This window comes from Typopeltis vanoorti, chromosome 4 (assembly GCF_054136105.1).
Source record: "Typopeltis vanoorti isolate ZY-2024b chromosome 4, IOZ_Tvanoo_1.0, whole genome shotgun sequence".
Classification (NCBI taxonomy): domain Eukaryota; kingdom Metazoa; phylum Arthropoda; class Arachnida; order Uropygi; family Thelyphonidae; genus Typopeltis; species Typopeltis vanoorti.
The window spans coordinates 82,965,755-82,978,882 of NC_143552.1; the positions used below are offsets into that span (position 1 = coordinate 82,965,755).

The window sequence follows — 13,128 nt, forward strand, 5'->3', positions numbered from 1 at the left end:
TGGTGAGTTACATACAATATGTAATGCTTTTTTAATATAAAAAAAAATGTTTTTATAGTAATGGCCACTTAGAGCTCTTTTGCGATATAAGCGCTTGTTAATAGGGATAAACCCACCCACTGTAAACTGCCAAGGTGACAATTGAACAAGACTGAAGATACATTTGGTTTTGATCAGCACATGAGACTCAACCTTTGCGAACTTCTTCATAAGTGCTCCAATCTCTTCAATAGTGAATTAATTGGTGGGGAACTAGATTTAAATGAGGAGGAACTGGTACAGTTAATAGATGACGCGAACCAAACGGCAGGGAAAGTTATTATTATTATTCAGGCCTTCATGGAGTCAAAAGACTCATCGTGGGAGGTCCTTCCTAAGAAACACAGTCTATCTCATACCTCTCCTTGAACTCATTGACTGTTCTTGCTTTCACCACTCCATCAGGCAATGCATTCTATGGTTCAACCACCCTCCATGCAAAGAAACCACTCCTCACCCTCTTGCTCACAGTTTCCTTTCGTAACTTCCAGGGATGGCCTTTTGTCATCACTCCTTCCCGCTGTTCAACCAAGCGAAAGAACTCCCCACTGTCAACCCTATAACCACCTCTCAACAGTTTAAAAGTCTCAATCATATCACCTCTCCTTCTATCCACCAAACTCTGCAGTCCACATTCCCTCAGCCGATCCTCATAACTATCATTGTACAGTCCTGAAACCATCTTTGTTATCCTCCTTTGTACCTTTCCACAGTTAATTTATCCCCTTCAAATCCTGGGACCCAAATCTGAGAACAATAGTCCAAGTGTGGTCTGATCAAGGTCTTTTACAACGGAATGATAACTGTTTTATCTCTGCAGGTCAGTGTCCTTCTCATTATCGCAGCAATCCTGTGTTACCTTCCCCACCTTTGCAATATGTCCCCTAAATTTCAGGTTTCTATCAATCATCAACCCCAGATCTCTTGTCTCCCCTACTTCCTCCAGTATAACTCCTCCCATAGAGTATGCAGTGTCCCATTGATGTTTCCCAAACCTCAAGACCTTGCGTTTTGCTGCATTAAACTGACACCCCCATTCATTTGCCTATCTATCTAGCTTATTCAAATCCTCTTGCAGGGCTGCCGCATCTGCACTATTACTAATAATCCTTCCCAGCTTTGCATCATCTGCAAACAACTGAATATCCCCCTGCAATCCACTGACAATGTCATTGATATAAAGGTTAAACAATATAGATCCCAGTACTGAGCCATGTGGGACCCCACTAGTAACCCTCTGCTTCCTTGAAACTGCCCCACCATACACAACTCTCTGATACCTACCAGACAGCCAATCCCAAATCCAGTTGACCAATCTGACATCCAGACCCATGTGCTGCAACTTAAATATCAGCTTATCATGTGGCACCCTGTCAAATGCCTTCGCTAAGTCTAAGAAAATGGCAGTATATATTTGGCAGCTCTGTCAAAGATTCTGATTGTGATGAATCCGTTAAAGAATTCAGCAGAAGGAATGGACAAGAAAGTTAAAAAGTTATTTTACGGATAATGATCCCTCAATGGAGCGCCCCGGAAAATTCACGAGACAATTGGATATTTGTTTAGCTCCATATTATGAACTTAATAAAAAATTGCAGCATACTTGTAAGCAAGGTCTTATTACTGACTTCTTGATAACTAAACCAGCCAAATTAGGCAATGAGAATTATGCAAATGATGTCCAAGAGATTTCAAGTGATGATGACGTCCAGCCATTCTTAAATAAAGAATATCTACGAAATGTTCGTTTTAAAAATTGTGATGACGATTAAAATATACACGTTATTTTATTTTGCCTAAAACATTTATGCATTATGTGCAATGAAGTTTGGGTACAATTTATAATTTTTTATAATTTTATACTATGTATTTGTTTCATAGTTTGTTTTCTTAACTTACATGAATTACCTGAATTAAATAAAAATATTTTTTTGTTGGATATGTCATTGTTAGTATAATCTTAAAAAATATATATATATATTTCGGAACCTAACCCTACTTTTTCTATGTGATCTGAGTCTCGCATAACGTGATTTATATGCGACATTTTTGTGGAACCTAACATCCACGTTATGCGAGGGTTATCTGTATGTGGTGATATATTAGCCCTACAGCCTTATTAACATCAAGTTTACTCATTACCCTATATACCTCCTGACAATGGCAGAATAATAATAATAATAATTATTATTATTAATTGAATTGCTGGAATGAAATTTTCTGGATCTATAATAATAAATGACAGAAATAAAGGAGACTAAGAGGAAGACAAACTAGGTGGATGGACTGAGTCAGTTAATAGTGCCTTAGAATGCAAAAATATAAAATTTGACAGTATTGAAGAACTGACAAGTAGCAAATTAATTTGGAAGAAAATATTTATAGATTAATTTGAACGAAAAAAAAAAAAATCAAGGCATAATTGTTTTGTAGCTTATGCCCCTGATGCTATGCTAATGAATCAGGACCTGCTCATAAGCACACAGCTTGAAAATCTTGAATATCATTTCCATGTTTCAGATTTCTCATTTTCCATCTCACCTTTGTCTGTGATGATTAATTATTATTATTAACTCAAGACCTTATGGAGTCAAAGACTCATCTGGGAGGTCCTCTTATCTCTCTCTCTCTCTCTCTCTCTCTCTCTCTCTCTCTCTCTCTCTCTCTCTCTCTCTCTCTCTCTCTCTCTCTCTCACACACACACACACACACACAAATCTCATCATTCCATGTCTTAAACATACTCAAACTCCTTGCAGACACCACACTCTCAGGCAAGGCATTCTAATCATTCACAACTCTGCACGAAAAAAACCTGCCTCTCACTCCCCTACTTACACCCTCTTTATACAGTTTCCAGGGATGACCTCTGGTTCTCCCCTGATCTCCCACTATTCTCTGTAGACCTTCTCCATCATTGATCTTATAACAACCCCTTACCAACTTGCAGGTCTCTATCATATCTCCCCTCTTTCTCCTGTCCACCAGACTCTGCAAATTACATCTTCTCAATCTTTCCTCATACTCGACATTCCAGAGGTCAGAAACTACCTTAGTCAGTCGCTTTTGGACCCTTTCCAACATCTCTTCATCCTTCTGAAAACCCGGCCAAATCTGGGCACAATAGTCCATGTGGGGCCTAATCAAAGCCTTATACAACGGAACAAGAATCTCCCTACTTCTACACGTCAGTGTCCTCCGCATCATTCCCAGAAGCCTTTGTGTTGTCTTCACAATTTTGGCAATGTGTCCCCTAAATTTTAGATCCTTATCCACTATCACCTCCAGATCTCTTATTTCCTCTACCTCCAACAATATATTCTCACCAAGCATAAATTCTGCATACCATCTTTGTTTTCCAACTTTTAAAACCTTACATTTTGCAACATTGAACTCGCATCCCCATTTCCGTGCCCAATCACTCAATTTATTCAAGTCTTCTTGTAAGGCCACATCTTCACTACTCTTTATGGTTTGTCCCAACTTTGCATCATCTGCAAACAACTGAATATCTCCATCCAAATCTTTGCCAATATCATTAATACACAAGTTAAACAGTAATGGCCCTAAAACAGACCCTGAGGCACTCCACTAGTGACTTTCCTTTTCCTGGATATCGCACCCCCATACACAACTTGTTGATACCTATCAGATAGCCAGTCTCCAATCCAATGCAGTAATCTAATATCCAACCCCATCTGCTCTAGTTTGACTGTCAACTTATCATGAGGTACTCTATCAAAAGCCTTTGCGAAATCCAAGTATATTACTGTGTATCCTTCTCCTCTGTCTAAGGAAGCATTCACTTTATTGTAATAAGCAAGTAAATTACTAAAACATGACCTCCCTTTAGAAAATCCATGCTGTCCATCAAAGATAATACCATTGTTGTTAACCCAACTCTGGATCCTAGTTCTCACAAACTTCTCCAGCAACTTAACCACAACACCTGACACACAGATAGGCCTATAGTTTGATGCTTGAGTTCGATCACCTCCTTTATGAAGTGGCACAATCTTGCCCTCCTTCCACTCCTTAGGAACTTGACCAAGTGCAAGACTCGTATTAAAAAAATATGTCAAGACAGGTGCCAACTCCCTGGCACATTCCTTCAGAATACAATACATGGTGATATATTATCAAGTCCCAGAGCCTTATTTACATCTAGTTTACTCAACTCCCCAAACACCTCTTGCTCACTTACAGTCAGTCTCTCCTCCCCATCAACTGCTCTCAATCTCTCCATGAAGTCAAATTCACAAGATTGAAAGATCTTTATGAACTGCTCATTAAGTATCTCCACCACACATTCTGCAACAGCTGTCTTTATACCATTTTCTCCAATCAGTGTCATCCTTCCATAATCATTCTTTCTTTTGCTGGCTACATATCGAAAGAACTCCCTAGGATTCTTTTTGGCTTCATTAGCTAACTGCTGTTCATATTTCTCTTTAGCTACTCTCACCAACCAAGTCACCCTCCTTGCCTGGTCTTTGTAGACCTCATGAAATTGGTTATTTCCACTTCTCTTATGCTGCCTCCACAATGCCTTTTTTTCTCTGTATCGCATGCTTGATCTCTTTATTCATCCATCTCACACCTACCTTATTTAACCTTCTCACCCTTGGAATACATTTAGACATTGCATCTACTAAATAGTTTTTGAAAATCCCCAAGCTGCATTGATCTCTTTTCCAGCTAACTCCTCATTCCACGCCACACCCGCAAGCTGTCTCCTGAGCTCTTCAAAATCATCCCCCTTGTAGTTCCACATATACCCTTTTCTCACAGGGGTCCTCGTACTGCTGGCAACCACCCAGGTAATCACCTCATGGTCACTCTCACCAATTGGTGGATGATTTGACACCTCATTTATAATTACATCCTCTGATGAGATGACCAAATCCAAGACCTTATGTAACAGAGGGCACACGAGGATTAAACCTCGTGTGCCCTCTGTTACATACTGTCTGAGGTAGTTATCCCTCAAAAACACAAGAAACTCATTTTCTTTACTTCCATTTGCTATCTCATTATTCCAGTCTATATTGCCATAATTAAAATCACCCTTTTCTTATTTGCTTGGCTAATTTGACTATACATTTCACTATCACCACCATCCACATTTCCTGGTCTATAACAACATCCCACCAAGTATTGGATTCCATTCACCTCTATCTCAGACCATACTGCCTCAAAACCACTGGCACTATTTCCATCTTGCATCTTTACTTTGTATGGACATAACTCTTTCTCTATCATCAATAGCAGTTACAGTTCACCTACCTCATTTTATGAAGATACTTTACATGCAAGTTTTGCTTCTGCTGGGATTAAGGATTAAAACAAGAATATAATTTCTTGTTGATTATAATTTACTAATTTCATGCTATTTGGTTACTAGAAGTGTGTGTGTGTGTGTGTGTGTGTGTGTGTGTGTGTGTGTGTGTGTGTGTGTGTGTGTGTGTGTGTGTGTGTGTATGTATGTATATATATATATAAAGTTTTTTACCTTGGGTATATACTATGTTAAAGATACCAAGCAATTTCATAAGCTAGGTTTAATCCTTTTTCCCAAGTAAGCAAACAGACAAGTAAGTCAAGTTTGCACCTGCACGTAGTGCAAGTCTGAGGCAACTCGTATAAAGGTGGAGTAAGCTCTGATCACTTTCCTTAGTATTTCCCCCTAATGCAAAGCACATCCCCTTATGGAGATGTATGATGCTATGCATTAAAGGCAAGGGCCACTACCCAGACCAGCTTCGACCTTTATTGAGGTCTCGCCAGTGGGAGCCAGACATAAAAATGCCAAGATTGAAGTAATGCAGAGCTTATAAATTTTACCTAAACAAGTTGCCGCAGGTGCTTTGACCTTATTAAATAAAAATCTCAGGATGTGAGTAAGATGTAAAAAGTTTTTTTACCTTGGGTATATACTATGTTAAAGATACCAAGCAATTTCATAAGCTAGGTTGTGTGTGTGTATTTTTTTTAACTTGTATAATCACACTTTCAGGGTATAACTTGTCTCCACAGTTTATTGTGATGTAACTGAATGAAAATATCTAAAACCAGATGCCCCATAAGTTACCGATGTCTGCTAGACATAAAGAAGATAGAACCAGTCCAACTGGGTTAAATTCAGATTCAGTTACTTCTGATATCAAGAAAATTGGTTATCTTAGAAAATTAAAGGTAGGATTTTGTATTCTATATTTTCATACGTCTGATCACTATGTGATTTCAGTAATAACTACCTGCCTAATGATAATTTTAATCAACTAATTTTAAAACATTGAAATTACTTTAAATCCCATTACTTCATTGTGTGTTTTTGTAATTCAAACCCTAGTGTTATAATGAATGACTGTGTCATTTATGATATGCATGTGGTTCAGTTTTCATTTTGATAAATATTTTATATACAGGCTACTTTCAGTTTACATAAGTGTTAAAATTACTTTTAAATTCAAACACAATGCAATTTATTTTAAAATTATAAAGGATATCAAAAATTCATCTTGCATATAGTTAATAAATAAAAGAACAGACAGCATATTGCTCACCAATATTTTGTCATCATCAGATACTGTGAAAATAGATCTGATATTGCCATTTGTATCACTGATTAAGTTTCTTTTTGCTATTTTATGGTTTCCTCAAACTACAGATTACAACGAGGGTTGTTTGAAAAGTTTGATAAATTTCCAGTAGATGGCAACACAATTCATTCATTCATCCCAGTGTCGGCATGGATCATCATTTTCATGATCCCTGGCAAAATTTTAGCCACGTGCAACACGTAGTTCTCATTTGACAAACATTTCAAATGATCGTGTTTGCATTTTTCATAAAAATGGAGAATAATGAGTTTTGTGCAGTGATAAAACACTTTTATTTGAAGAAGTGGACAGCTGCGCAGATCAAAGTCGAGTTAGATGCAGTTCATAGGGACTCTGCACCAGCATTAAAGACTATTTATTTTTGGATAAATGAGATTAAACGTGGTCGTAAGTACATCGAAGATGAAGTGTGCTCCAGAGGCCCGACTGAAGTCATTACGGAGGAAATGATTGACAAAATTCATGCTATTGTTATGGAGGACCGCTGAGTGAAAGCGCATGAGATTGCTGAGATTGTAGGCATCTCAACTGAACAGGTGTATAATATCCTACATAAAAAATTGCACATGATAAAGCTTTGTGTGCGATGGGTGTCGCAATTGTTGACTGTCGATCAAAAACGCATGCGAAAAGTCATTTTAATGCAGTGTTTAATTGCAATTCACAGGTTTTTTGTGTCGATTACTAACTGTAGACGAAACTTGAATCCACCACTACACACCGTCAGCAATCAAAACAGTGGACAATGCCCGGTGAAAGAGCACCGAAAAAAAAGCGAAGACCATTTTGTCAGCTGGGAAGGTGATGGCCACTGTTTTTTGGGATTCCCAAGGAATTATCATCATAGACTATTTGGAGAAGAGATAAGACGATAACAGGAGTCTATTATGCATCATTGTTGGACCGTTTAAAAGAAGAACTGGAGAAAAAATGAACAAGATTGGTGCACAAAAAAGTGCTCTTTCATCAAGACAATGCACCATCCCACACATCAGCTGTCACAGTGGCAAAATTGCACGAATTGAGGTTTGAACTGGTTCCCCATCTACCGTATTCTCCGGACTTGGTCCTTTGTGACTGCTTCTTGTTCCCAAACTTAAAAATTTGGCTGAGTGGGAAAAAAGTTTTTTTGAATGAGTATGTCAATGACTATTTTGCACAATTTGTCAAACCTACTTTTTAGATGGGATGAAAAAATTGGAAATTTGCTGGACCAAATGTGTAGTCCTAGATGGAGACTATGTTGAGAAATAAAGGTGATTTTTTCCAAAAAAATGTATTTAACTTATTTTTTTACCAAACGTTTCAAACAACCCTCGTAAGTTGTCAAGTTTGTGAACAACTAACCATTTCTTAGACAGTTGTGTCATTACATTTTGGAATCCCGGTTAAATTTTTTTTTTTGTACATAGATGAAACAATACTAAAGTAAAATTAACCATTAATGTGATTGGTTTATTGTTATCTAACTTCAAAGTAGCAGAATTATAATTTAATAAAAAATAATTCAGAAAACTACATCACTTTTCATATTTGTTTGTCTAAGAATCAGTTAAGTAAATATGGTATTGGTAATCTGTAGACTAGTTTAGAAAAAATCTGATAAAACTAGTTATGAAATATTAAATATATTGGAATACCGTGTGGTACATCGGTTGTTCTGTCTAGTACAGCCTTGTGGATCAAAACAAGAAAATTACAATTTTATCGTAATGTTTAATTCTAGAGGTGATTTGTAAATGATGCTATAAGCCTTTCTTAATTATAGCATTTCATAGTTGAATTTCAGTTTATATTGTGCATTTCTCCATTTTAATGGGAATCCTGACTTCTGGTTGCAGTCAGTGTTTTGTTTTTTATGTTTGATGTCCATCATGTGTTATTTATTTCTACTTTCTGGGATAATTTGGTAATATGGTTTCTGCTGTGATAAAGAAACTGGAGAGTTTCTAGAGATAACTTGAGGCAATGTTGGAACTCAGGTTATGAAGAGATGGTGTGCAAAAATGTAAATTTCAGAGCTTGGTGGATCAGCAAAGGAGAGGTGTAGAGGTGTCACTTTTGATCTTTGAAGTAGGTATGTGAGGGTTACAGCATTAATACAAACAGAATTATAGAATAGAGAGGAATAACAGTAGCCCATCTGAAGATCTGTTTTTCTTTGCTGGCCTGGTTGGCTGAATAGTTAGTGTATCTGCTATCCACTGTGGGCATGAATGTTTGTGATCATCTTTAAGCGAGAAATAAATTTCATCACCCAGTGTGAGATGACATTCTGCATATTGGAGATTAACGTGGTTTGAAGAGGTTTCACATATGTTCTCTAAATCACAGTTTCTGGATTATAAAAAAAAAAAAAAATCTTATGTACTATATAGGTTTATAATCCTTTGTGGGCAGGATTCACATTAAAAAAAAATGTTTAAGGATTTTTTTTTTTTTATGTTGGGCCCATATACGAGAGTTACATGGTCAACCTACTTTAGTATATCGTATATGGGTAGTGGGATGAGAAAGGAGAAACTTGTTTACATTCGATTTGAAAGCCTATACATTCCTTGGGAAATACCTCAGGGGGAAGACTGTTCCACAGTACAGCAGTAGCAGAGATGAAGGAGGAGGAAAAGAAACTTGTTCTGTGGGTTTCAAGGTATACTGTGAAAGAATGTTGGGAGGTGGCTGTACATGTTCCAATGGGTTTAGTACAGAGTGGGGGAATTATTGATGTTGTTTCAGATAAGCATTTTCCATGAAAATATTTGTAGAATATACAAATTGCAGAGACTAAAGGTCTATGTGAAAGTGGGAGGAGTGAGTAGGTAAGAGATGGATCATTTATCAGTCTAATTGCTCTTCACTGTATTGAGTCAAGCATTTTGAGGGAGCTTTTAGGAGCCCCATTCTAAATGTGAGAACAGTATTCGATAGCTGGGCGGATTTGCGATTTGTATAAGGTTAACAGCTGTTTTGAAGTGAAGTAACGTCTTGAGCGAAAGAGATAGCCTAGTTTTTTGGAAGCTGAGGATGCAATGGTTGTGATGTGTTTATGCCAGGAGAGGCCTGATGTCATGGTAATTCCAAGAAGAGAAATTTCATCTTGTCTGAGGATTTGAGTGTTATCAAAAATAATACTGGGAGAAAATGGTTCTTTTTTTGTGGGAAATAAGACAGAACTGGGTTTTACTAGCGTTGAAGTTGACGAGGTTATCTGAGCCCCATCGTAGGATGTTTTGGAGGTCTGCGTTAAGGGAAGTTGTGGTTGATGTTCTGTAGGTTGAAGTGAGTTGTGTAGGGTAAGGTTTATCAAATGAAAGGGAGGAGTGCAATGTGCTGTCATCTGCAAAACTGTGTATTGGGTTGGAGGTCAACTGAAGTAGGTCATTGATGTATAGAAGGAAGGGGGTCGGTGAGAGAACTGAACCTTGTGGGATCCCAGCATTAGTTGGGTAGTGGAAGAATAGGGAACCATCTACCATTACACATAGTGTTTGTCCAGACAGGAAGCTGGCAATCCATTTGCAGAAGTCCTGAGACAGTCCAAATGATGGAAGTTTGCTTAGTAAGCCTTTGTGCCAGACCTGGTCGAAGACTTTAGAGATATTGAGTGCAACCACTTGGAATTTGACAAATTTTTCCATGGTATATGTCCAGAGACGGGTGATATATGAGAGCAGGTCACCTGTTGATCGGCATTGGTGGAATCCGTACTGGTAGTCGCTTAATAGCTGGGTAACTTCAAGGTAGAGTAGTAGTTGAGAATTGATGGTTTTCGCCATCACTTTAGATAGGATATAGGTGAGTGAGGCAGGGTGGTAGTTAGATGGCAGCGATTTGTCTCCCTTTTTGGGAATGGGTTGAATATAAGTCAATTTCTAGGCTTTGGGATATATACCAGTGGAGTAAGATGGTGTTTACAGATGGCATAGGATAGGAGTCAGTTCTGCTGCACAGACCTTCAGGACAATTGGAGGAATGCCATCAGGACCAGGGGCTTTTTTTTTTTGTGTGTGTTTCTAATTTTGACAACAGGTTTATGATCTGTTTCTGGCAAAAGGATAAGGGGCATTGTATAGGCAGTTGGAATGACTGGGGGGGGGGGGGCATTTGCCATTGTCGGTTATGGATGCATTGCAGACAAAGTGTGAAGCCTGTAGTGTAGGGCAAAAGTTGTGACCAATTGCTTTGACAAGAGACCAAAAGGCATGGCTGCTGCTGCTAGGACAGGCTGCAAGTTTCCTGCTTTTTGCCCATTCAAATTCTGTTTTGGAATCATTGATAATATTTTTGCATCTGTTTCGGACCTCAGTATAGGCACTAAAGAAGGATGGAGTTCTTAATTTGAGCCAGTTATGGTATGCCTGGTTTTTCATTAGTACAGCCTCAGACATCTTTTGGAGAACCAGGGTTTGGATAGTGGATGGCACTTCAGATTGATATGGGGAATATATGTTATCATACCAGTGAGGATTACTTTGGTGATGTGTTCGGTGCATATGTTTGGATTGGAAGACTGCAAACAATAGTCCAACCATGGGAATGAAGCATAGTAGTCTTGGAGGCTGTCACATTTGGCACTGTCATAATGCCAGACTACCCTTGTGCAGGTGTGACTGTGTAAGTTGTTGCATGGGGCAGGCGATGAGCACTAGGTTGTGGTCAGATCCAGTGGGCTCACTACATTCACTGTATATTTGGAAGGGTCATTGGTAAGGAAGAGATCTAGGGTATTTGGGGAGTGATTTGTGTTATCTGGTATTCTGGTTGACTTGTGAACTATTTGTGTAAGGTCACTGGTGATGGCAAATATTTCAGCGTCTCTGCCTGCAGGATCTTTACAACTGAAAGAGGAAAGCCAGTTGGTGTTATGGACATTAAAATCACCTAGGAGGATGATTTCACTATTAGGATAGTGGGACTTGAGGAAATCAACTTTTCAGGAGAGGAAATTAAAGAGCTCGGAGTGGTTGCTGGTATTGGGAGAGCAGTAGAAACAGCAGATGATTTTACTGAGTAGGGGAGAGATATTTTTAGCCAAAGAAGGTCAAAGTTGGGCGATTCTAGGTTAGATGCTCTCTGGCAGGGTATGTCAGAGCAAATATATGCGCACACACCACCCTTGGGACGAAAGGAGATAAATAGTGAATAGTTTGAATGGTTGAGAGTAGGTGGGGTTTGGTTGACTGTAGATGATAGTGAACGCTATTAAAGTTTGAGTTGAGACCACGGATGTTGGTGTAATGGATATGCAAGGGGTCTTTGGGGCATGGCTTTGACCGCAAGGGTCTTGCACGTTCCCTATGCCGTGCTTACATGCTGGTCTCATTGGTGGCTACTAGTGGTGTCACTTGGTTTTTGCACTAGTTTGGTTTGTTTGTAGTCTATGGTCCAGCTGTTGTCTCCATTTTGACATTTTTCTTCTAGCTGTCTTCGGAGTTGGCGTCTTTGTTCCCTTTGTTCAAAGGTTAAGTCAGGTCAAGCACATACACATGATTGGGGGTAACTGTCCTTTAGATTGCTGTTTATCACCGTTATTAATTCGGAAGTGTTTGTTGGAGTATCACAGATCGCTTTCACGAGACGTGGAAAGTTCGTTCCATCCTTTCTTTTGTTTATGGGACCAAAGCGATGACATTTGGTGATATTCCTGGGATCGAAGTTGCATTCACCTGCTAGTTTGCTAACTTCTTCTTTTAAGGATTTACCATTTTCCTCTGGATAGTTCAGAATAATAGCATTGAGTCTCCTCTTTTCGGCCTCGAGCAATGTGTGTACCACTGATGCGATAAAATCACTGAGTTCGTTAGCGGGTACAGATGCACTTGCGATCGGCCGCTGGTCGTCGAGTATCTCGAGCTTTGTTTCCAACTTACGTATTTTGGATGAGAAAGTATCGATCGTGTTATTAAGGTAGTTGCTTGAGATTTTCAACTCATTTGCCTAGGTTCAGCAGCTGTTTAACAGAAGGAAGACACATCGAACAGAAAAAAGGCTGGTTCAGTTCGATAAAAAGCTTGAGCACCGATTCATCTATTTTCACGCAGGAAGTATGTAGCCAGTCGCAACAGAAATTGCATGATATACCTTTTTTCCTTTCGGTAACTTCGGTTTTGCAACTGCAGCACTTCATATTGTCTTTTGGTTTGTTGGCTATCGGCTGCACTACGCTGATGGAACTAGAAGTAAACGTTCGTAGGTAATTTCTGAAGTAATATTTTATATAGTGAATAGTAGGTGAATGAAATGTATTGGTTGAAAGTATTCTGAACGTGAATCAGTGTAAGATAGTGTTTTTTATTTATAGTAGGTGAAGACTAAAGAGTATGAATCAGTTTAAAGTACAGTGTGACACTATGCTGATGGTTGAGTGAGACCTCCTACAAAAGGCGTTAACTCTGTGAAAGTCATCATCAAATTTCAGATATGTACTCTCAAGGGATGTACAGGATACTGTGATAGTAAAACAGGA

General features: G+C 38.7%; 1 protein-coding gene across 4 annotated transcripts in view; it reads left to right on the top strand.

Moving 5' to 3' along the window:
- Positions 1 to 13,128, top strand: part of LOC150107457 (uncharacterized) — a 314,828-nt gene that overhangs the window by 36,821 nt on the left and 264,879 nt on the right. For all 4 annotated transcript variants that reach the window (XM_090391886.1, XM_090391888.1, XM_090391889.1 and 1 more), the window contains exon 2: positions 6,056 to 6,234. In XM_090391886.1, coding sequence (XP_090248012.1) covers positions 6,115 to 6,234 — 120 coding nt within the window. In that variant the 5' untranslated portion in view covers positions 6,056 to 6,114. The remainder of the gene's footprint in view (positions 1 to 6,055; positions 6,235 to 13,128) is intronic.